This window comes from Mirounga angustirostris, unplaced genomic scaffold (genome assembly GCF_029215605.1).
Source record: "Mirounga angustirostris isolate CCGP_5_RB_7025 unplaced genomic scaffold, mMirAng1.0.hap1 SCAF_15, whole genome shotgun sequence".
Lineage (NCBI taxonomy): Eukaryota > Metazoa > Chordata > Mammalia > Carnivora > Phocidae > Mirounga > Mirounga angustirostris.
The window spans coordinates 79951560-79976887 of record NW_026991723.1 but is presented as its reverse complement, the minus strand read 5'-3'; the positions used below and the strand labels follow the sequence as shown (position 1 = coordinate 79976887).

The window sequence follows — 25328 nt, the reverse complement described above, 5'->3', positions numbered from 1 at the left end:
CTTTTATACCCATTAGTATGACTTTCCAGCCCCGCTTTCTCAAACCTCCTGGCACTGGGCTTTCCGACATCCCAGCCTCGCCACAGAAACGGCATGTGCCCAAGGCTCTGGCACCTGGCACTTTGCTGAACCCGGCCATCAGTGTTGGGCCGCACGTCCCTCACCTTGACGGCAGAATTGGGTGTGGTCAGCCCCTCTCTCCTGGGGAGGTCCTTTCCTCCCTGGGCTTCTAAGAAGACACCACCCATTCTCCTGCCACCCACTGGCCACTGCTTTGAAGCTCTGCCTTCAACCAACACGTGTTGTAAATCTGACCAACTTGCACCACCTCATTGCTGCCACGGCTCCGGTTTGCCATGGTCTCCTCTCGTAGGTTACTGCAGTCCTTGCCCCCCAGAGGGTCCACGCTTTCCCCCACGGCCCACCATGGCCCACTCCCTCACAATAGTCAGCGTGATCTTTTCAAAATGTAAGTCAGGTCATGTTCCTTCTGTTCAAGATCAAAGGCTTTCCTTGGTGAGCTGTAAGAAGTAAATAATGAGCACGAAGCCTTGACTGAGTGCTGGGTGCATCGCTCACAGGTGCTCTGTGCTTGCCAGTGTCTCTGCCTGTTGTGAGTAGGGGGCTTATCCTCAGAACAACCTGTTTTACTTGGGGAACTTCGCCTTACGGAGGAGAGTCAGTTGCCCAAAGTTATGACTGACTTGGTGAAACCAAGGTTTGACCTTAGTTCTTTTGTCTTCATGCATTACAAAACAGATGGCTCATGAGGGTCCACATATGTTCAACTTAATTCCCAGATAGAACGTGGGGTAGTTTGGGCTTCTGGGCCCAGGGAATGTTTCCCGAGTTTTCTACAGAACCCAGCAGCTCGGGCCTGTTGTAGACTGGTTGTCCTAGTACCAGTCCCCCAGGACCTTGAGGCCCAAGGACACAGGGGCAGTTGACTTTTCCCAGCTTTGTGAAATTCACTTTCTCCTGACTAAGGGTTTCTAAATAAGCTAGTTTTCATTTTAATATTGGAGAAATAACTGGGTCCTCAAGATAGAGCTGTATCTTCCCAGCCTGAGGCATTTTCTGTCTGTCTCTCTCTTCTTCCTACAAGCCCTCAACCAGGGCGCGAGGAAGTGGGAGGCTGAGAGAGAGTGCCTCTGGCAACAGCTGCCCTCCCTCACTCATCCAACCGCCCCCCTTGATTTATTTTTTAGTTATTTACCTTGACAAGCCCAAGGAGATCTCACTTCTTGTTTCCTGCGGGTTCTGGAAGCAGAAGCATTTCAGGCTTCGCAGACAACACAAACATAGAACTTTATTTTCTTGTACAAAAGGCATAAAAGTCTCAGGTACCTCACGACACCTCCCATTCTTAGAGAATAAAATGTAACAGAGGTGAGTCTTTCTTGGATGCTATCTAAGGGGTCTGGCTTCTGAATTATGAAAGGAGCCTACTGTAAAATAGTTTTATATTTGAGGTCGTTGCATAGCATGAGTTCTTAAAAATTTTAAATATAGTCTTTTTTTTTTTTCTTAATACAAAGCAGTACATATTTATTGTGGAATAACAGATAAGCAAATACTCCTATAGCTGCATTATTTATACAGAAATGAATACCCTGGAGTTTATACTTTCAGGTCTTTTTTATATGTATGTGTATTTTTTGTGGAACTAGAACTGTTTGCAACCTTTCCCTTTGTTCAGTTTTAGATAATAGATATTAACCTACATTGTAAGTTTTAGTGTCTGCAGAGCATTCTTTTGTATGAATGTACCATAATTTACTTAATCATTCCCCATTAGGTGGGCATTTAGGTTATTTCCAGTTTGGGGCTATTAAAAGAACACCATATTGGAATCTTTGTACATATCCTTGCTTTCCTTTAATAGTCTTTGGTTGGTAGACCCAAGAAGTAGAATGATAGTGTGGTTTCTCATTATTTGTCAGGACCAGAGCTGGGATCTTTTCTAGCTTCACAGGCTAGGGATTTCACTAAGGTCCAGAACCCTGCAAGATTTTCTGAGTGCATTTTTCCGGGGTGGGGGTCTGACTTTCAGATTCTTGAAGTGGGTTGGGACCCAAAGTAGACCGAGAGCTGGTGTTACAGCCCACAGTGTCCTTGTTCATGGTGCCTCCCAAGGCCAGTGGCATAAGTCAGGAAGACAGCGTGGTCCTCAGGTATTTCTGAGTCAGCACTGGGGAAAGTACCGAGAAGGTTGTGAGGTAGTCCCTTTCCTCCGTGAGCTCACCACATGTATCAGGGTTTAGCCACACGGGTAGAAGACAGCTGCGGGGGTCCTTTCTCTTGACTCTCCTCTGCCTGCAGGGATGAACCTACACCATTCATTTCTTCCAAGGCCTTCTATGGTCTGCCTTGTCCAGCTCACCACCGTCTCAGCGAGAATGACGGTGATGATGATGATGATGACGATGGAGAAACAGTGAGGAAGGCTGGGCTTTCTCAGCTGCACGTTCTGTGCTAGGCCTGTTCTCAGCCTATGAGAAGCTGCTGTTTATCACTTTCATTGAATAAACGAGGAACAGAGAAGTGAATTTACTTGCTTGGGGTCACCCAAGGAGTGGCAGAGTCTGGATTTGAGCCCAGGCAGTTTGCTTCCACAGACTAACCTCCTGACTGCCATGTTGCCGTGCTTCTCATGCTCCTGTCCCGTTGGGCGTCCCGGTCAATACTTTGCTCAAACCAGTCCCTTTTCTAGAAGGCTGTGCTTTCTCTTCCCTTCTAGAAATTCTGCTCATCCTCTAGGAAGCTTTCTTTGTTCACCCCAGGTGGAAGCAAAACTATTTGTTTTTTTATTCTGGGTTGGTTGTAGCTTGCCTATGACAGTCGCATCTGGCCTTGTGATGGACACTTTGCCGGGTGGAAAGAACGAAGCCTTGGAGCCAGACAGGTTTGAGTTCAAATCCCATCTTTATGCTTCTCTTACTCCCTTAACAGTCAGATTTCCTCTGTGAGGGAATAGTACCTATCTTGCAGTTATTGGTGAGGATTAAATGAGATTATTTAAAGTGTCTGGTATCCCGCCTAACCAATCTTGGGAGCGCAGGAGGTGACAGCAGTGATTTCTTGTGGGCATATTTTATTTCTTCAGAGCATAGACTCCTGGAAGATGGGGACCTTATTTTGTTCTGGCTCCCAAATTAAGCTGGGGCCGTCCTTGTAGTGTCCGGTCAGGATTTGATGACAGTACTGATAGTTTTGTGTGGTTTGGATCTTACTCTCGGGCGCCCTTTGATTCAGTGTCCTCTGACTCTGTCTGACCCTCATAGTGGGGGCTGGCAGGGAGGTGCCCCTGAGCTCTGAAGGGAAGGCTTCCAGGAGAAAAGGGTATCGGAGCTCAACCTTCCATATTGGAAGTTGTTGGGGAAGGGTATTTCAGGAGTGGTAATGGGGCATGCGGGGTATAATTAGCATGGTAGGCAGGCGATCAGAGAATATGGAAGATCTTTCCTAAGTATCCTGGAATCTGCCCCCCACATGGCCCCTTAGCTTCTTCTTATCTTTATACAGCAGTTCTTTACTGCCTCAAAGATGTGTCCCTGGTCACCTCCTCTAAATTGTCCCCGATGGTCCAGGCTGGCTCACATTCGTTTCCTCTGCAGGCCCTCCCACGGTATCCTGGGCTGCCCCTTGTCACAGCCTTGTAGTGTAATCGCCTTCTGGGTCCCTCGTCCCCCCGCAGCTGTAAGCTCACTGAGGGTAGGGTGGCTCCTCGTTCATCTCTGTGACCTCGGTGTCAGGCACAGGCGCCTGGGAGGAACTCTGTAAATATGTTCTACAAATTACCAGTGGATGCAAAGGAAGGAACATTTGGGTCGTGTAGGAGATGCCAGGCTATGATATTTGAACTGGATTCTATACGGTTGGTGGATTTGGAATGATGGGGTACTGTTTCAAAAGAGGCTTTTCAAACAGAGGCAGCGCCTAGGATGGATCAGTGCAGGGAGGAGGGCGGGCCGGCCGGTTACGAGACTGTCCTGCATGGTAGTTCTCTTGCTTGTTCGTTCCAGTATGGATTGGGTAATTAGATGTCTTTTTGTTTGAAAAGATGAAAGGATTCCCTCCCCTCCCCCCCCACCCGCCCCACTGCCACCTACTACACAGCTTTTCGGTGTAGCAGTAAGATTTGCCTGAAAGATGGGAGCAGCGCCTTCATGACATGCTTCCTAAGCTTTAGGAATAGCCTGGCAGATGGTACCATGTCACCTGTGCGAAGGCAGTTTCCACCACGGAATTCAGAGCATCACTTGTCATGATGGCCCTATGAGTCCCACACTAACAACTTGTCATTTGGTTTTAAAGAATTCTTTCGTGGCAGGGGATTGGGCAGAATATAATTGTTGTGGAGGCATTACAGACTCCTCACAGGATGTCCTATTTGAAGACCGGGAAACCTGGACTTTGGATGGCCTCAGGGCACTTCATTCTCTGGGCATGGATTTTGTTAGGAATTGAAGAGAGGTTTTTGTGATAGTTATAAGGCGAATTTATGGTCAGGAGTCCCAGGGTACTTAAAGCGCGCCCCAGACCAGTGGTCCCCTACCCAGTGAAGTTGCTGAGGTGTGCATCCGTGCTCCTGATGCAGGCTGGTACGGTGAGGCAGGAGATGATGCTGTGTGTGCTTGGCTAGAATGTGTAGACTCCTAAGCCTGTGGGAGGGCCGGGCTGGGCAGATGGCCCACCCTCAGGGTCTGCCTATCAACTGAATGTCAGGGAGCAGCCCCGTGCAGGTGCGAGATGGAAAGTGCTGAGCTGTTCTTCTAACAGCATTTGTCTCTGCCCACTCACGGTGGTCTTGCGGCCTGGGACTTGCAGTCAGCATCTTGGAAATTGACCCAGCAGATGGCAATTTCCCCTCTTGACGAGGAGTGCAGAGGACAGAGAGGTGGAGCCCGTCCACTGTGGTAGAGGCCTGTCACCCTCTCCCTACCTTCTGGGGAACCAAAATATCACTGCATTTTTGGTCAGGATGTAACCAAGAGGATCAAGATCTAGACTTGTGGTCGAGCTGGCTCTGGAGTGTCTCCAAATCCCTTGCTTAACTGGAGCATATAGTGAAATAGGTGATGGGATGTCGGAGGACGAGAGGGGACACGTCAGACCTCATGGATTTACACTTCACTGCAAAATGGAGATCCTGACACTGTGCCAGTGTGATCGATGTGAGGCCAGAGGACATCGTCGGTGTCGGGGTGTCGTCCTTTGTGGCCTGGCACCTGATATTGGGGGGCCCGTGTGACTCCTTCCCAGTGCCCGCCAGCGCCCTGCAGCGGCAGGTGACATTCAAGCCCTGGGAGTGTCGCAATGGCTCTCCGTGCCCATGGTTGTCCTGCTGGGGTGTTGGGGGAGCCCTGATAGCAACACCCACTGGCCCCGGAGAGCAGGCTGGTGGGGACCCCGAGGCGCAAGGCAAACGCGTGAGTCTCCGGTGCTCTTTTCCTCTGTGCTGTGGTGTTCGAGAACGTTCCCTTTTAGGAGTAGTTTTGAAAAGGGAATGTGTGGGTGCAGTTTAATTATATTCTCATTTTTCAAGTGCAGCTCTAGAAGGGTTTGTTTTTTTCTTTGGCCACGCGTTAGCTTCTTCAAAGAGCTCATCCCAGTCTGCAATTTCCAGAGTTCTGAAGTATTTTTAACATGAAGTTGTTAGTCTCTGTGAAGACTGGGCTCCTGTGTCGCCTTTCAAACAGCAGAGGCTGCCAGGCAGGGGAGAGCAGCGCCCCTTTTGCCTATTTACGTTCTGAACTTTATTTTGTTTTCTTTTGCCATTTCTCATCGTCACTCCCCTGCCGCAGGCCCTGGCTTATTCAGCTGCACTCACACACCCCTCTCCCTGCTAATCCCACTTCTGAGAGTCTTTCCTAAGGAGATCATTTAAATGCAGATAACGCTGTATGTACAAAGATGTTTATTTCATTTATTTATAAAAGTGAAAAATTGGAGATGACCTACATGTTAAATAGGGGACTGGCAGAAACTCTGGTACGTGCATGCCTGCAGTGGGATATTAATGCAGTCACTAAAAATTAGGTTTCCAAGGCAAATTCAGTAAGAAAAGTGCTTACAATAAAATATGAAGGGAGAAGATGAAGTCACAGTACAGTGTCACCCATGCCAAAATGCATGGAAGAAAGAATGGAAGGAAATCCATAACGTCCGGAGTGGGGGCACCTGGAGGAGAGTGACGCTCTTTTCCTTGTTTCTGTTACCCATTTCCTGTAACGAGCATATATTCTGTTAGTGTCAGAGTTTTTAGAGAAGGGAAAAGAACCGCACCCAGCAGCGTCTTGGTGATGGGTTTTTAGATTCAGGGCTGTCACCTCCCTTCTAGAACTGTGCGGGAGCGGTGATGAAGGAGGAGCCTCTAGTCTGAGTGTGTTCTTGGTAATCCTACTTTAAATATCCGGGATTGTTACGAAGAGTATTTAAACAAATGGAACGGGGGCCTCTGCAAATGTATGAGCAAGAAATTATTAGGGAACACTTGTTTTATCATTTATTTATTTTTAATGTCTTCCTTCTTCTTGATGTTCTTTCTGCTTCCAGGAAAATCAGTTGAAGTGGACGTGAGCCCCCAGAATGAAGTGATGGGGAGGTGAGTGTGTGGCACTGGGGAAGAGTGTGGGGCACTGTGCGGTCGGTTTGTCCGCTGGGTCCGCTGGCTCCCTCCTGTTCGCTTAGTTCCCCGCTTCTTGTGGGTAAAACACAAACACCTATGAAACTGACAGCGGCCACGCACAACCAGGCGTTTACGCTGTCTGCCCTGCAGCCTTCGTTCAGTTGTTCTGGGCCAGTCCTGGCCTCTGTCTGTCGGGTGCTTTGACGAGGACGACACGTTCCTTCTCTTGGCTCCTGGGTACCCCCAGGATCGATTTCCGATGCCTTAGCCTGACCTTTGAGGCCCTTCTCAGTCTGACCCATCTTCCTTTCTCTCATGTTCCCGGGCTTCCGTCTTCTCTGACTTTTTATTGTTCTGTGGCCCGCGGCTGGACACAGGCTGTACACTCGAATTCTTCCTGTTGTAGTTTGGAAATCCTTCTTCAGAGTCCGTTTATGTGGCAATGAACCTGGCTCCCCCCAACATCCCCGTCTCTCTTCTACATCCCAGGATCAGTTACTCCTCCCATAGCACTTGGCATGTCATCACATTACAGCACTTAGCACATGGTGTTGTAGTACACCCAGCATTTATCTTTCAGCTCCCAGAATTGCTCGAAAGAGGAAAGGAGCTAGCATGAACGGGGTATTGGTGTGTGTCAGCCGCTGCCCTAGGCATTCACGGTCATTCTTTCTGACCCTACCAGGCAAGCACTCTTGTTCCCACTTTAGGATGAGGAACCAGAGGGTCAGAGTTGCATGCTTGACATTAAGAGGCAGAGCTGGGATTTGAACTTGAATCTGTCAGACTCCCGGGCTCTTATTATTGTTGCATATTGCCTTTTGAGGACAAAGACTGTGTCTTGAATATCTCTACACCTGCTCCAGCCCCAGCTATCTGGCATGTAGTTGGAATTTAAAAAATGTTCATGGAATAAATGTGTCGTATACTTTCTTAGTTTGCCTCGATGGCCCACAGGAAATGTCAGGGTCTCACCCCCCTCTGTTTCCTTGTTAAAGGTTCTGCCTGTTGTGAGGGCTACGGGTACGTCCCTCCTCTTTGGAGCAGTGACCCTTTGGGCTTCTGGGGGTAAAATAAAGAAACAGACCAGAATTTTAGACTTTCTTGGCATCACGAAGGCCACAGCATCATTAGAGTGAGCAGGTGGGGACGCATCACAGCTCACCGGAGGACGTTTCCATCAGAGTGTCTGTAACATTCAGAAGAAATACTCCTTTCCCACCACAGTGTTTTTGCAGATCCCTCCCAGTTCAGCCCTCTGCTTCCATCCTTCCAATAATGGATCACATCTCAGTGGCAGGCTGTGGAGAAGGCAAGCAAGGCCTCCCAGAGTGGAGACAGTCTTAACGGAGATCTAAAGGATGAGGGGCCTGGGGCAGGGATTGTCGGAGAGTGTCTGCGCACGAGGTGAGGGAGACATGGCCTGTGCGAGCTGGTGCAGGGAACTCGAGGGTCAAAGCTGGAGAGGCACATGGGGCTACCACGGGGCTGGTCCTCAGCTTCTGTGCTACAGGAAGAGGGGAGTCTTTGAAGGAGGATAAGCTGGGGCTGGACAAAATCAGATTTGCTGTTGTGAAAGATGACCAGGGTGGCTTAGAGGGGGCTGGAAGGAGGCAGGGAGCCTCTTTCAGCCCTCCTCAGCCATGTGTCACCCTTCCCATCTCTGACAGGCTGGTTTCTTTTCCTTCTCTTCTGCCTCTTTCCGCTGTAGGCTTAGCGCTCACACAGGTCACGCCTAAGCTAATTAAATGGGTGCCCTTGGTCCATTCGGCACTTTGGCAAGGCAGCGGCAAGCCTGTGCATCCGTCATGCTGTCTGAGTGAAGTTGCATCTGGTGTTTACCTGTTAATGAGTGCATTGCAGCTTCGGAGTCCTTTGCTCTTGTCTGAGCTCATGAATAATGAGACAAGAAGTAATAGGAAAAAGTCGGAGAAAAAAAGAGCTTAAATTAAGGAGCTTATCTATAATGGAGATTCATGTGGGTTTCTCACCGAGTTCAGGGTGTTTTTCCTCATGGCTCAGGTGGCTCTTGGGAAATACAGGTTAATAACCAGATGATTGCCAGAATGGTGGCATTGGGACCTGCTTGGGGGCCATGAGGGTTTTGAGGTTTTTAAACCCACAAGGCCACTTCATGGGTTTGGGTTGGCCTCCTACATTCTCCTGGGGTCCCAGAGCCAGACAGACCTGAGTTCAAGCGTGAGCTCTGCCACGTATAAGCTGTGAGACCATGGGCAAGCTTGTGGTGTGCCTCAGGCTCCCCAAGTCTGAAGGAGGATAGTCATCTCTACCTCAGCAGGTCTCTGTGGGGACCCAGTAAGATGGTACATCTAACATGCCTGGTACAGAGGGGGCACCTGCTAAGCAGCCGCCATTGACACGTGCTGTCTCGGAGGGCCCCTCCCCATAAGTCAGACAGTGGCTCCCCCTTCGTCATTGGCTCCAGACTCAAGCACCCCAAGCGCTTTTTGGTTTTAGAGTCTCCTTGCTAATAAAATGCTCTAGGGAAGCAAAAGAGCTCCAAAACAAAGTTGCAAATACGGGGAAATTATAAAGGGCCTAGTAATCTTAAGTGATCCCAAGTCCTGGTCCTGGCTTGGGATCTTAGTGTGGGAAATGGTTTCTCTTTCAATCCCGATGGTGAAGGATGGAGGCAGACAGTGTAACCTACCAGCACATTCTCCCTGAGTCTCCTGAGCCGTCTGCGTCTCATGTGTTGTCCGACTGCGAAATGTCCGAGAAGTCCTCCGTCCTCTCGAGAGACCAGAAGCAAGACAGCGAGACTGGGAAGACCTCGGTCTTGGCGAACCATTTCTCTCAAGGTAAGCTAAGCTTTGCTAAGCATTTGAGACACAGTCAAGGTTTCCTGGTCTAAACAGTAATTTGCCGTCTTGCCTGAGTAAGCAGAGCGTAGTGACATTTGAATATTCATCTGATGAAGGGAGATCCTGGTAGGGCTGGTCACTCAGACTATCATTTGTCACTGGGGAAGGCTGTGGTTGTTGAAAGTGTTGCTGATTGGGGAAGAGTCATTTTTATTTCTTAATGATGACTTATGGGGCGCCTGGGTGGCTCAGTCGTTAAGCATCTGCCTTCGGCTCAGGTCATGATCCCAGCGTCCTGGGATCGAGCCCCACATCGGGCTCCCTGCTCGGCGGGAAGCCTGCTTCTCCCTCTCCCGCTCCCCCTGCTTGTGTTCCCTCTCTCGCTGTGTCTCTCTCTGCCAAATAAATAAATAAAATCTTTAAAAAAAAAAAAAAAAGATGACTTATTATGTGACCTGCCACTTCCTTGCTCTAACAGTGGCAGAAGCCAGGCTGGCAAGCACCGAGGTTATGTGTCTATTCTAAGTCTGGTTAATTTCCTGTTGTTCCTTTCAGACCCTTCCTGAGGCTGTGTCACTTTGAAGACCCTTGCTTTGAATTGTACAGATGCCCCAGAGTACCTGACTACCTTCCTCCACCCAAACCCCTGTTGGGATATTTTGTAATTCTAGCAATCTGCAGTGTTTCCCTTTAGTGTGTGACCCTTCATCCACTGGGTCAGCCCCTCGTCCTGCCTCTGACCGTGGGCCATGGGCTCAGTTGGCAGAATCAGCCTCCCAAGCCTCCACCTGCCCCTGAGCTCTCCTTTACCTCTCTGTATTTGCAGTCTTGGTTACCTCCTGTTGGAGTATTAGGGATTAGGGATTAGAGTTTATAAATCAATGTATTTCACAAGTTCAAGGGATAGTATAGACCAGGGATTGGCAAATTTTTCCTAGGAAAGGGCAGATAGTAAATATTTTGGGCTTTGTGGAACATATGGTCTTTGTTGTAATTACTCAGTCCTGTTGTAGCAGAAAGCAGCCACAGACAAAATGTAAATGAACGAGTGTGGCTCTGTTCCAATAAAAATTTATTTACCAAAACAGGTAGTGGGTGGGTTTGACCCAGGAGCTGTGGCTTTCTGACCCCTGGTATAGATTCTGGACCTTAGCTGACATCCTCTGGTCTCTCCTTTCTTCCGGTGGTTGTTTGCATGGCACCTAGAATGGACCCAGAGCACAAATCAGACCCTGACACCTCCTTTCTAAAAGCTTTTTGTTGACACCTGATCACACAGAACTGTGGTTTTCAAAAATTCACAATCTTTTTTAGCAACAAACTACCCCCCCCGCTTTGTTTCAGCTGAACTTTACATGGAGGCCTAATATGTAACGGGTGAGATAAGGGTGAGACTTGGTCCTCCACGATGGCTCCTGAGGCTGGCTCCTCTGGGGTACACAAGGCCCAGAGGAGCACAGTTTGAAAACATAACCTAGAGCATGAAGTACACATGTTTGATAGAAGTGAGGTGTCAGCCGGGCTCCTTCTAGTAGCCAGTCACTAGGTTTGCTTTCTTTGGGTTTCTGGCTGTATCCCTGTGTGATTTCTTGAGTTTCTGTGTACCAGGTTTCTCTCGGTTATTTCTGGCTCTTTGATCTGCCTTCTCCTAATTTGGGTCAGACCCGTGAGTTGCTTCCCTGTCTTCAGCTGCACTTCCTTCTGCACTCTTTCAGCCTGGCAAGGAACTCAGTCCATTTCCAAGAACCCCTGAGACTGTTTTTGTGGGAGGAACACCCCTGATTGAGGGCCTGAGGAATTACAAGGGGGTGAGGGTTACAGTGCAGCAAGCCAGATCATTTAATGGGGATACTTGAGACCCTTGTTCTTTTTTTTTTTTTTTAATGTGCGTTTTTTTTTTATTCTTATATTAATCCCCATACATTACATCATTAGTTTTAGATGTAGTGTTCCATGATTCATTGTGCATAACACCCAGTGCTTCATGCAGAATGTGCCCTCCTCAATACCCATCACCAGGCTAACCCATCCTCCCACACCCCTCCCCTCTAGAACCCTCAGTTTTTTTTTCAGAGTATTGTCTCTCATGGTTCGTCTACCCCTCCGATTTCCCCTGCTTCATTCTTCCCCTCCTGCTACCTTCTTCTTTTTTTTTTTCTTAACATATATTGCATTATTTGTTTCAGAGGTACAGATCTGAGATTCAACAGTCTTGCACAATTCACAGCGCTTACCAGAGCACATACCCTCCCCAGTGTCTATCACCAGTCACCCCATCCCTCCCACCTCACCCCCCCACTCCAGCAACTCTCAGTTTGTTTCCTGCGATTAAGAATTCCTCATATCAGTGAGGTCATAGGATACATGTCTTTCTCTGTTTGACTTATTTCGCTCAACATAATACCCTCCAGTTCCATCCACGTCGTTGCAAATGGCAAGATCTCATTCCTTTTGATGGCTGCATAATATTCCATTGTATATATATACCACATCTTCTTTGTGAGACCCTTGTTCTTTAAAACCCTTCCGCTATGGTATGGGCACCTCGCTCTAGATTCCTCTTGCCAGCCCCTCTTTTTTCTACCTTCCCACATGTCTGCCATCCCAACCGTGGTTTATTTCTGATACAGAACCTTTTAGGCATCTCCTTATGTCTTGTGATTCTGGGGACCCATGACCTTGGGCTTGTCATGCCCTCCTAGTGCATTAGCAGGCACTTTCCTGACGGGGGACAGTACCCTCCGGAGCCATCCTAATAAGCCCACTGTTAGCTTTTTTGGTTTGTTTCTCTTCAGACTTTTGGTCTCTGCATCTGGTTTTTTTCCTTTTGTCATGTTTATATTCTAAGTAGAGAGATAATTTAGTATTTTTCCTTGTGCTTGACAATGTGCTTGACATTCTATCATAAGCTTTCTGACATGTTGTTACATACCATCATTTTTAGTGGCTTTAGAATAGTCCGTTGAATGGCTGAACTGCAGTTTTCCTTATGTTCCTCTTTTGCTGAACATTTAAGTCATTTCTAAAATTTCACAATTGTGAACACTGCCGCAGGGATTATCTTTGAACATGAAGCCTTCCCCTTATTTCGGCGCATTTTCTTAACCTAGATTCTGTAGTGGGGCTACTAGACCAAAGAGACACAACAGTTTTTGCTGGTTGCTTCTTGCAGGATTTATGGTTTTAAAGAGTTAGCATTTGTCAGAAGGATATTTATTAGAAGAGGAACAGATAGTTTTCTCCCATTTTGTAAAGACGAGTCTAGTGTTTCCTTCTCCTTGGTTGGGGCTGCATAATTAATAAGTGGCGTCCAGTTCGACTGGGAATGTTTCCTTAAGCCCTATTGATGAGTCTGGCTCCTGGCCAGACTCAGTAGGAGGTGATGTGTACCGATGACTGCTAAGTGTTATTACCCCAGAAGCCGGCAGCGTGTGATGTGGATATAAACAGCAAGGAGGACTGCGGTCAGAAGAGATAAGTTCCTGCCTCACTCCGTCCTCACTAGCGGCTGGAAGATTCTCAGGGCAGCAGGGCAAGGACAGGAGGTGTGGCCAGGAGTTTGCTGCAGACGGGGTCCTCCAGCGCCGGGCTGGCCGCCAGGGCCTCACGCATCCCACCAAATGACTCGCCACACTTCTGGCATTGATAGGAGATAGCTGAAGGTCTGGGAATTAAGTCATCTCATAAACATTCAGATTCATGGCAGAATTACTATTTAATTAGGAGAAGACCTGTAACACTGTGCTACTTTTAAATGAAAGTCATTTTGGAGGAATTAAAACTGGGTCGTAACATTAGTATAATGTTTTAAAACAGACATTACTAAGACATACTGAGTGTACCGTAATTGATGAATTAAAGACATTAGTTTTGCCTTTGGATACTTGATGTGGTTATGCTTTAAACACTGATTCTAGAAACCTACCTCCAGATTGCAATTGTGCTTCCTTCTTTCTTTGTTAAAGTGAGATGTGGCAGTGGCTGAAAAAATAGGACATGCTCATTGCAGAAAATTTGGGAAATTTAAATTTTTATATATTATTAAATGTTACATTGAAATAGAGTACAGGAGTTTTGAAAAACCTGAAATCTACCATCCAAAGGCAACTGCTGTTAATATCTAGGGGTAGATTTCCTTATTTTGTGTTTATGTGTCTTTTTCACCTGCAGATTTTTAAATGGAGTTACAATTATGCTGAACAATCCATTTTGTATCTGTATTTTTCTGTGATATTATATGGTCTTCATAATACAATTTCAGTAGCTGTAGAATACTGCATCACAGTAATGTAATGTAATACAGTTTATTTAATAATTTGAGTTATGTTCAGTTTTTACTGTTCTGTAATAGTGCTTCAGATGAACATTTTCATGCATTTTGGCAAATGGTTGTCAGCATCTCTGGTGATCTCTTTGAGTAGATTCCTGGAAGTAGAATTATTTGAGGAAAGACATTGGAAAAGAACCTTACTAAGGCTGATGATAAAAATAGATCTCAAAAGTCACGCACATCTATATTCACACGAACAGGATGTGCTCTGGAGAGTATACCCTTCTTACCATTTTCACTAGCACTGGGATTACTGTTTTGCTGTGTTTTTAAGTCTTAAATGAGTACATGATAAATGGATAAACATATTCCTTTCAAAGAAATATCTGGATTCATTATGAAAGTGGTTTAATCCACTGTCGGGCAATTCAAACAGACTTGAAAGTGGTCTCTTAGTTTCACCATAAGGAAGATTTTAAGTTAACATTTGATATTTAGAAGAATAAAGGTCTGCATTAGAGTTGGCATTAAAATTGTGTGGAATATAATTTTTCCATGTGATGTAGAACACCCTGCCCGTGGAGGGCTGCAGAGAACCATTACAGAACTGTGTCTGTGGGCTGTGGGCAGTCGCTCAGCCTCACCAAGCCCAGGAAAGCGTTCCAGTTACCGACCATCTGAATACATCCAGCACGACTTGGAATTTTAAGATCCTTGCATAATCTGTAAATTATTCAATTTGTTGGGGGCTTCAGACTTTAAATTAAAAATAACTCTCCCTTCTGTAGACTTAGTAATGGAACATATACAAGAGATTCGAAGCTTGAGGAGACGTTTAGAAGAATCTATTAAGACAAATGAGAAGCTTCGGGGACAGCTGGAACGGCAAGGGTCTGAACTTGATCCAGGTAAGGGAGAGCCGCCCCAGAGGCCTGTTGCACGCCTGCGAGGGCTTCATCTGGGGCGCATTTGCCTGGATCTGCATGCCCTGTGTTGGGGTGAGCTTCACACTCACTGGTGGCCAGAGAGGTTTCAGCCTGGATCCCGACCTTGCTGCTTACCTCCATAGTGACCTCCCTTAACACTGCCGACTATCAGTTACAGTAGTTTACTTATAAAGTGGGGATAATCATCCCCGTTTTATCCTGTGGCGATGAGCGTTAAGTGAGCTGACTGGAGCAAAGTGGCCCGCACAGTCCCTGGCACTGAAGGAGTCTGCTGGCCCTTGCACCCTGGATTGTGGCTGGCTCCTCCTCTGACTTTGGTCACTGGAAAGAAATAGAGAGGTATTTTAAAATAAAACGGACCGGTATTTCGTCTTTTCGTCGGTAATGGATCTTAAACGTACTAGCACGTGAGCGGTTTGGTGAGTCTCACAGGCCGGCGACAAGGTTGCCAGTTCGCCTGCATACAAACAGTCAGGTCTGAATGGAATACGTATTTGTCCCGTAGGGAAGACATGCACATGGTGCAAAGCTTACTATCTCCATTCTGTACCCATTCATCTTGCTCTCCCTTCTCTCCTCCCACCTCTGTTAGTTGTTTTCCACACCTTACAGTGCTTTTTCAATGCAAATACAAATATATGTGCTTATTCTCTCCCTCATCCAAAAGCTAGAATACTTTATATCTGCCATTCTGTCCCTTTTTTTGTTGAACAATATATTTTGGACATCTTTCCTTATTGCTCCAAAGAGATTGTTTTCATTCCACAACGAATGTGTCTTTTTTTTTAAAAAAAAGATTTTATTTATTTATTTGAGAGACAGAGAGAATGAGAGGGGGGAGGGTCAGAGGGAGAAGCAGACTCCCTGCCGAGCAGGGAGCCCGATGCGGGACTCGATCCCGGGACTCCAGGATCGTGACCTGAGCCGAAGGCAGTCGCTTAACCACCTGAGCCACCCAGGCGCCCCTCAAAGAATGTGTCTTGGGAGCAGCTTTGTGCCCCAGGAAAAGCCCGAGTTTGTTAGGGAGTTGCACTGAGCTGGGTGTGGACCCCAGCTCTTCTGTTTATTAGCTTTGGGACTTTTGGACAAGTCACCCCGCCTCTCCCAGACTTAATTATTTTATAAAACGGAGCCATGGTGAGATTCAGTGAGGCAATTCTCTGAATAGGGCCTTGCTCCATGCCTCACTCAGTAAGTGGTTGTTTTCTTTGTCATTATCATGTTATTCTACTCTCTTATTTTTTATAACATTATTAGTTTAATGTTGCAAAGCTCTGCAACAAGTAGGGACGCAAACCTTTTTTAGAGACCAAATAACAGTTCTAGAAAGATATACTCAGTGGCGGCAGCACTTGAGTCCTTGCACCCCTGGTCCAGTTCTCATTCCTGTCTAGTCCAGCATAACCCTCTGCCTAGAAGGATCTTTCCAAAGCACTGTATGTGCTGATGTGCTGCAGTCGGAGAGGTAAACAGAGCGGATGCACGCCTCCCTCTCTCTCTCTCTCTCTCTCTCTCTTTCTCTCTCTCCAGCCCCTTCCCCCATCCTGCTTCCTCCCTCTCTCTCACCCCCAGGGAAATTGATTAACCTGAGTTATTAGACATATCAAACACAGGGAAGAAATACATGCCTGGGCCCTTCACATTCACCCGTGGTAATGCCTGAATTAGATTCATTCTGTTTTACATTTTTCCTGGCAAATCCAATTATAGAATTCTTTGGGGGCTCCAGTGGCCCACCAGCTACAATGGAGCTGGTAATTGCTCTGGAGAGTAATTCACTCCGATGGGAAGGTTTACAAAAAGGCATTCATAAAGTATTTACACTGGTGGAAAGACATGCTGTTCTCACCATGTTGTCACAATCTCTAGAAAGACAAAGGAATAAAAGTGGCCCTGCCTACCCCCTGCTGTGAGGTGTTCATCTTGGGAGCAGGTCTGAGGAAGGCATGGCTCCTTGTGATGCGGAGGCAGGATATTGTTAAAAACTGCCACCTCGTGTGTTAACTTGTCATTGGGTAGAGGAGCGGTTGTGTCGGCCTTCAGACGAGACCCCACCAGCTGAGGCTCCATCAGGCTCTGTCCTCGGGGCTGACTCTGCCTCTGAGAAGGGGCCACCCCAGCTGTGGTCAGAGCAGACTTCTTCTATAGCATTGTTCCTGTTCACCCAGATGGCGCTTTGGTCCTGTTTTTGGCTCTAGCCCACCACCAGTTATGATATTAATTCAAATGATAATAGCAGTAATGATAACAACATGGATCATTTTTATCGGGCTAGTGGAGACTTAGGGAAGTGACGCGGCGAGCCTCAGGTCATACAGCTATTAAGAAGCCGGAGCCATGATTCAGACCCAGGTGTCTTTGAGAGGACACCAGAGTTCATAGGGGAGAGTAGAGGAGATTGGCGGGGAGAGACACATGTCAGTGAAAAATTACACGGCGCTGTGATTTGTGAATCATTAACATGAGGAAGGGGGGTGCTGTAGAGCGGAGAGAATGTGTAGCGTGGGCTTCTGGGAGGCCTGACGTCCCACTGTCCTTACGGGGAGTTTGATTATTACCGGTAGTCAGTTGCGTACCAGGATGCTTTCAGCTGTAGAGAACAGAATATGAGTAAAAACCGGTGTAAACAATGGGGATTTATGTTTTCTTATGTAACAAGATATCCAGACGCAGGCGGTTCCAAGACAGGTTTACTGGCTCGGTGATAGGGTAGCAGGGCTTGGGGTCAGTCTCCATGATGACCTCGGTAATTCTAAGCATCACATCCTCTCAGGACAGTGTCCACAGCGTGGGAACGGAGATGATGGAGCTCCTCCCTGTCCTTCTTTTTTCATCCGGGTGAGAAATCTTTCCCAGAAGCCTCCAGCAGGCTTCCCATCAGGTCTCATTGACCGGAAGGGGCAGCTGGCCATGTTCTAGCTGTACGAGAGTCTGGGAAAGCAGTGTCTGGCTCTGCGGTGTAGTAGGGAAGGCGGGGAGGGAAGCATCTGCCTGCCCCATGTAGAAAGCCCCGGGCTTTCCAGAGGGTAGCATGTTCCTGTGCTTTGGACGTCATATATGGTGCTGGCATAGAAAGCTGAGGTGGGGTGTCAGGGCAGCTGTCTGGCCAGAGGAAGCGGTAGGATTTTAGGAGATAGACCACAGCCTGGGCTAAACTGATCAGAGTTTGTAGATAATCTCAAACCCAGTCTGTCTGGCTTCAGACCCTGATCTTTTTAGTAAACACTTAGACTAGACAGTGAACTAGAGCTAAGAGTTGAAAGACGAGTTTGGTTTTGACAGGTGAAGGAGCTGGGCATTCTAGGCACAGGGAATAAAGACCTCACTGTACAAAGTCAGGGAGATGTGTGACCCCACAATGTGTGGGACACCGGCATAGCCCTGTCTGGCTGCATTCGAGGACACTAGAGTAGAGGGTGGAGAGGGAGGGGGGTGTGCATGAGATTGGAGTGAAGTCGTGGAGACCTGAAGTTTGGGCCTTGTGTTGGGTTTGTTCGATTGTCTGTCTTTGCAGTGGAGCGCCGGCCGTCTAGTGTTTCTGAGCAGAGAAGATCATGAGCGGACTGTGTGTAGCCCCACTGGCCGAGTGGCAGGGAGGCAAGGTCAGGGCGCAGTGATGAGGTCTGAACTACAGGGACAGAAAAAGAGTGAGTCAGTGTCTGAGGCCTTTGGGAGGAAGAACCAGCAGTCATGATGGTCTGGTTGGGCAGTGTAGAGGATGGCTCCAGGTCTCAGCTCGGAGTAGGCGTGGTAGATATACCGTCTGCAGGGGAGTGCAGAAACGAACCTGTTTACCTCTGTTCACCCTTAGGAGGACAGAATGGGCAGGGAGGGGCTCTTGCCACCTCTTTCATGCTCACTCTCATTTCCCTTTGGGCTCTGGTGATACCTCATCTGGTTCACAGGAGTGATTTCCATCGCATGTTGTGTCTCTTTGTTGTTTAAAACTGTTTTCTAGAAAGTTCCATCCATACTGATCTGGTGACCATAAATCACTATTTATGTGTGTTTTTATAGGTTCTACAAATGCTTTTGCTTATGGATCAGAGCTGCATAATTCTCTGACATCAGAGATCTGTTTCCTGAGGAAGCAGAACCAGGCTCTCAATACAATGCTGGCCAAGGGATCCAGAGGTAGGAACTAAAGGAGCCACCTGCAGCCTGGACGCCCACAACCCTCTGTGGCATGGAAAGAATGCATTGGTTCAACCCAGGTTCAAATTCTGTGGCTCTGTGACTTTGGGCAGGTCACTTAACCTCTCTGAACCTCAGTATTCTTAGCTATAAAATAGGAGTACCTCATGGGGCTGTTGTGACAGCCCTGTGAAGCCCTCAGTGCGGCATCTCTAACGTCTCTAATAAGGACACAGGTTACAGTGGGAGACAGACAGGCTGGAAATCTATTACTGCCAAAATCTCACCCAGAGATTCCCTCTTATCAAGAAGGTTTTTCCAGTATTTCTTAGGAAGATCCCTTCTCTTAATTGTTTCTTCTTGGAGCTTAACCCACGAAGAAGGGCTTTCACAACTATGTTATCTCTCAATACTTAAAATGTTTCTGGATGGAGGAATTACTAGTCCTGTTTTACAGATAAGAACCTGAGGCCTAGGGAATTGACCCGCCGGTGGTCCCGGAGCTAGAAATCTGTAGAGCTAGGAGTTGGGCCAGCTTCTCCCATTCTCCCTGGAGGATATTGATGCTGCTTTTGGCTTAAGAGACAGAATTGAGGCTTTTGCAGATCATTCATTCACTCAGCAAACGTGTCAGGGCCTGCATAGACTGATACAGAAATGAGTGGGTCCTGGTCCCTTCCCTTGAGGGAGGGGCTCATGGTCTGATGGGAGAGACAGCCAGGGAACCCATGGCAGGCCAGCGTGAGGATCAGCCAGGACAAAGACAGGCTCGGGGAGCACAGGACCCTGGGGATGGTGTCTTGCCCCAGGAGAGGCTCCGCTTCGAGAGCTCAGTCCAGCAGGCTAAGTAGGGATTAGCCACGGTGCCTAAGGTTTAGAAGAGCCAGGGCCTTTTTAAATAGAAGAAAGAGAGCAGACAAAAGCCTAGGTGTTAGAGGCGGGGAGAGTATAGACCAGGAATTGTAGGAAGCATAGTGTGGCTGGAGTCTGAGGGAGGAAGGGAACACTTGCTCAGAAATCATCATGCCATGGTGAAAGGTGGCATCAGAAAAGCTGGGTCTCAATCTTGGCTCTGGCACTGTTTGGCTCTGTGACCTTGGGGAAGTTTTCACCTCTGCCACGCTTTGTTTCCGATCTGGAAAATGGGGAGAAAAAGCATACCTACTCGGAAGTTTGCTCCAAAGAAGAAATAAGATGATACCCTTGCAGGTCTTAGTGTAAGGCCTGCAGTAAGAGCTGCGGACATGGTAGCCACCACCAGGGGCCCTGCAAAGAGCTGGCCTGGGGAGTGCTTAGACCCTTCAGAGCGCCCGTGAAGCCCGGCGCTAAGCCCTTTATGTGGACTATCTCAGTTCATCCTCACAACGACGCATGTGGGGGAACTGAGGCACAGAGAAGTCAAGAAACTCCGTTGAGGTTTTGGCACCAGTGGGCAGCAAAGTGCACTTGAACACGCCTCTCTGCCCCCAGGTCACGCTCTTAACTGCCTATCTCCAGACCCTGGGCGTATTTTATTCCTCAGGAGAGGTGCTGTCGTCCCAGCCTGAGGAGTAGATGGGCCCAGCCCTGCTGGCCTCCTTACTGGGGGGCTTGCAGACTTCCCTCACACCCATTGCCAGAGTTTGGGGCTGCTTCTTGCTTCTGTCTATAATTTATACCCACTGTTTGCTCTGTGAAGGCAAAGTAACTAGGTTTGCACGGCCCATTATTGTATAGAAAATTAAACAGGCCCATTTCATCCCAGTGACGTTTAATCTGCAGCCTTGATGTTGACAGATTTATCTGCCCAAAATGCATAAGATAATTGGAATGCCAAAATCATAAATGCCAGATTAAATCTCATTCTGCTTTGTATTCCTGGAGTGCTCGAGCTGAAGTGCCGTGTTTGCGTAATAAGGTTGGAAAAAACAAATGGTGTCTCTTCTCAGTGGTGCTTTTTTGTGTTTGCAGATAAACAGAAGAAGAATGAAAAGTTACGAGAGTCCCTCTCCAGGAAGGCTGCAAGCCTTGAGCTCCTTCAGCGAGAGTATGCCCGTGTGAAGGGGGAAAATGAGAGGCTGCAGAGCGAGGTCTGCGAGCAGGAGAGGCACAACCAGCAGCTGCTCCAGGAAGCTTGCAGCAGCCGCTGCGAGCTGAGCAGGTAGGGCTCAGGGGCCCCCTGGCCCTGCTGGCCATGCCAGGCATCCGGTCCCAGAGCGGGGCGCACCGGGGAGGCCCGCAAGTGCTGGGGCATGTCATGTCAGGCGGGAATCCAGCACGTGGAGCAGAATCATCCGAGGGAGGAGGCTGGGGCCTGGGCGGCAGAGCGCTGGTTTTTTATCCAGGGGAGGTCAGGGAAGGCCCTTCTGGAAAAAATGGCACTTGAGCAGCGCCCTGAAGGCGGTGAAGGGGCCGAGCTCTGCAGATCGCAGGATGGTGGGAGGGAGCTCATTTGCGGCAGAAAGGGTGGGGGCTCTGGGGTGGGGTGTCCTTGGCCTGTGCAGGGCAGAGCAGGGAGGCTAGTGCACCTGGAAGGAAGGGGGGCAGAGAGATGCCTGGATGCCCAGTCCCACAGGCCCTCACAGCCGTGGGAGGGACTCGGCTTTCACTGCCTGGGGAGGGTGTGGGAGGTTCTGCGCTGAGGGGCAGGAGGCCCGCTTAGACATTAAAGGACCCGTACCCAGTGCCCCTGGTGCGGTTTGCCCTCGCCCCTGTCCTGTCCCACATGTTTCCCGTTGTTCCTCGGCGCTCGTGAGTGCCCCGCTCTTTCAGAGTTACCGAAGTCACCCTCGGTCACCCTCGGTCACCCAGGGTGGTGCGCTGACGTAGCAAGATCCTCGTCTTGGGCCCATCCCGAGTTCTGCACCCCTGGCTAAGCCGGAACCTTGTAAACTTGGCTTCCTGGCGTCCGTGGGCTCAGGGGCAGATAGCATGCCCCTGTCGGGTGGCCAAGAAGACTGCACGGGGTAGACAGTGCCCGTATAGGGCCGGGCCCTGTCCGAGTTAACGTCTCCTCCCTGTGGCCATGGGGCCTTTCCAGGGTGCAGGAGGAGGCGAAGCTGAGGCAGCAGCTGCTCTGCCAGAACGACGAGCTCCTGCAGTCCCTCCGAGTGGAGCTGAAGGTGTATCAGAGGCTGGAGGAGGAGCACAGGAGGCCGAGAGGTACTGGGCGCGCTGGCCCAAGGCGCTTCCCGTCCTGGGGCTGCTGCGTCTGGGCCGGGAGCTCACTTTAGCACCCTTTCCCGAAATGCTGTCGTCACAGCCCTCGCTGGCCTGCCTGGCGGAGGGGGCACACTTTGCAGCAAGCCCTCTGGCCCGTTCTTCTGAAGCAGCGAGAACCACAGAAAGACTTGGGCTCGGGAGTCGGGCCCCCAAGGCCTGGATTCTCATGCCCTGCCTCCCAGCTGTGTGACCTTCAGCAGCTCACCTCACCCCTCTGGGCCTGGTTCTTCCTCCATAAAACCTGTCTCCTAATAGCTAGTCTGTAGAGTTGTGAAAATTGAGCTCATTTATGAAAAGCATCCTACCACAGTACGTGGGACATAGCAGACAGTCAAGGAATAATTTGATTATGAGTTTTCCGCTAGAGTGTGTTTCTTTTTGCCCATGTATTCGGGCAATAATTCTGGAGCGCCTGCCACACGCAGGGCATTGCTGTGGAGATGGTTGTTGGCCCGGATCCTCTGATAGATACCGGATCAGAGCAACTTGACTGCAAACCCCAGTGTTTTAGAATCAATTTTGAGGTGTGGTAGCAGTTTTTTTAAACGAATTTTCCAGATGGTTTCTCCCTATTGAAAGTTTATCTAGAGAAGGGTCACCTCACACCTTCCATTTTCTCCTCACATTGCTTTTCTTATTCTTGCTGTTGTGCCTTTTTAATATACTGTGGCTCTTAAAATCAGCCCCTTTCATTCTATAATTCCAGCCCAAATAGATTTTATTACTACTAGACATAATTTCGGGGTTTGGTGTGCAATTTGCTCGGCTTTTATGGCCAGAAGCGAAAATTAATTTCCAGCTCTTATTTAGCCTGTGGAATAGCAGCAATTAAGTCTGCCAATATTTTTGTTTTTAAAGTCAAGTTGTTATTTTAAATTGTACCTAGTTCTTAGGAAGGGGAGGGTGGTGGTGCTGGCGGGTTTAAAACACTATTGAGCTCCTTTGATGATTGACCCTTTGGTGGAGGAAGACGTCAGGTTTTCCCCTTGCACTCGTTTGCAGAGGCCGGAGCAGAGGCGTCAGGAGAAGGCTGGAGGGCGCAGGACCCTTTCAGTGACCTGCGTGGTCTCCTAACAGAGATCCAGGCTCTGCGGGGGCAGCTAGAAAAGAGCATCGAGACCAACAGCACACTGCAGAGCAAGCTGGAGGAGCGGCTGACGATGGAGGGGAAGAAGGCTCAGGAAGCAGCCCTCCCCGTGGCTCTCCAGACCCTGTCCGTCCCTGAGTGGCCCCCACAGCTGGACAAGCACGGTACTGTCCCTGTGCCTCCTCACGGAGATTGCTGCCCTGTGTGTGTCGGTGGGACACGGGAGCTTCTGGAGGGTGCCCTTGCCCCACGGAGGTGTCCCTCCGTTGACAGCAGACCACCCGGTGCCCCGGGAGCCAGGGGTGATCTCCATCTGGGGGCCTCTTGGTGGAGGGAAGTGGAGTTTGGGCTGCCAATGCTCTCATCACCTCCAGTCTCATCCCCACATCCATTCATCCCTGCCCATAGCACTCCGCTGCTGACCATGCTTTTTAATCCCTCGTACTGCCTTTCAAAGAGAATCTAAACATCTTACTCTGGCTCTCAGTGTCTGTAGGATCCTAAAAGCATCCTGGTTTGAAAACTGCTTCTGTTTTACATTTGCTCGTGGGTTTATGGGCTAGCCTCACAGAGGCTGTGTAGGGTTGCAGAGAAAGGACAAGGGTTGCTTGTCACTCCTCTGTCACTTGCCCAGCAGCAGGCCAGGAATAAGCCAGCCAATGGTCAGGCTCAAGGCAGTCGGCCGGGCCATCCTCTTTGCTCTGTGGATGAAGGAACTAAGACCCAGATTGGGTACTGGACTTGCCCAAAGCAGCACAGCAAACAGGTGGCAGAGCCGGGGCTAGGAATGAGGTTTTAGCTCCCGAGACCAGTGCTGTCCCTGGAGCAGCACCTGACCTTGCAGAGCCTCAGGTGTCTGGGGCCGTCATCCTAAGACCCACAGGGTGGGTGCGCACATCCAGCGGGACAGGGAGTGTCGACATCCTTCATAAACAAGTATCGTCTAAAAGCTTGGACTTAATCTTTTCTGGGATTGGGAATTCTATCTATTGCCTTTAATTTAGAAAAATTAAAATCTCTTAAAAGATCACCCAGTCAGCATGCTTTAGAACTTGTGGCGATTGGTTTATTGATCTCTCCTTGATAAGGAATTTAAAATTTTCACCAGAAGATGATGTGATGATATGAAAAAAAGAATGTGAAAAAAAAAATCCTTCACGATTGTACAGGGTGACGATATTTTGCTTTGTATATTTCTCTTCATTTGGCGATCACGTGCAGGCACGAACTTACGTTGTTGACATTGGGTTTTGTGCCATTCTGCATCCTTTCTTTGTTTTCGTCCAATATTACATCATAAGTGTTTCCCACCCTTTCACACGGGCTTCCTGATTACTGTTTTCAGATGATCCTCAGTCACAAAACCATTACCGTGGTGATTATTAAAGCGGTCTCTGGTTTGGAGCTTTAATAAACGTCGATGTTAATGTGCTTTTTGCTGTTAAACAGCATTCTCAGGATAAAAATCCTACCAGCAGAATCTCAAACGGTTAGAAAGGAGCCATATTGCCGCCTTTTGCATGGGATGGCCATCAGCAGTGGGTATCTCTGCTTTAAATACAGGTCTGCTCCTGGCCCTTCTTAGCGCTTGGCGGAGATGGGACCGACGGGTCTGTGGGGTGTGCTGGGGAGTTTGGGGCTGGGAGGACGATTCAGGGCCGGGGCTGCCCGGGAGGGAGAGCTGGGGCAGCTGAAGTGAGGCGGCCATGGAACAGCCTTTGCCTGCTTCTGGAATTTGTCTAGGGTCAGCCCACAGGGCTGCTTCAGTGCCAAAGTGTCCTCCGGTGAAGGTGGGAATTCTGCCGTCGGCAGCGGCCTCTCTTCCTCTGCAGAAGCCTTTGCAAGATTGCATTTAGTGCACTTGTTCGAAAGTTCTGCTCTAAAGATGGCTGGTTTTGGCAGAAAGCGATCCCTCTCAGGGGCAGCTCCTTGGCCCCGGAATCGAACGTGGCGCTCGGTGGTGCCCAGAGGTGCCTGGGCGGGAAGGAGCTGGTGGGCCGTCCTAAGGCCTGGACACTGGGCACGGTCCTCGCTCTGCCGCCGACACTCTGCTAGTGCTGGGGCGGTCACTTCCTCTCCCTGCTCCTCCATGAGGTCTGAATGACAGTGCCGTCCCGCCCCCTGGGCTCCGGAGAGTCAGACAGCCCAGCGCTCTCCAGAGTGCACAGTGTTGCAGATCATCTCGGACAGCATCTAACTGCCTTTGCCTCCTGAAGTTTCCATTGCATTGCTT

At 48.9% G+C, this 25328-nt stretch overlaps 1 protein-coding gene across 6 annotated transcripts in view; it reads left to right on the top strand.

The window, feature by feature from the left end:
- The window catches only part of CDK5RAP2 (CDK5 regulatory subunit associated protein 2), a 172035-nt gene that overhangs the window by 130432 nt on the left and 16275 nt on the right, over window positions 1-25328 (top strand). For 5 of the 6 annotated variants that reach the window (XM_045883023.3, XM_054509379.2, XM_054509378.2 and 2 more), the window contains 7 exons: window positions 6559-6607; window positions 9278-9453; window positions 14515-14634; window positions 18691-18807; window positions 20758-20947; window positions 21827-21948; window positions 23011-23259. In XM_045883023.3, the coding sequence (XP_045738979.2) occupies window positions 6559-6607; window positions 9278-9453; window positions 14515-14634; window positions 18691-18807; window positions 20758-20947; window positions 21827-21948; window positions 23011-23259 (1023 nt within the window). The remainder of the gene's footprint in view (window positions 1-6558; window positions 6608-9277; window positions 9454-14514; window positions 14635-18690; window positions 18808-20757; window positions 20948-21826; window positions 21949-23010; window positions 23260-25328) is intronic. The other variant, XM_045883021.3, reaches the window with a different exon arrangement.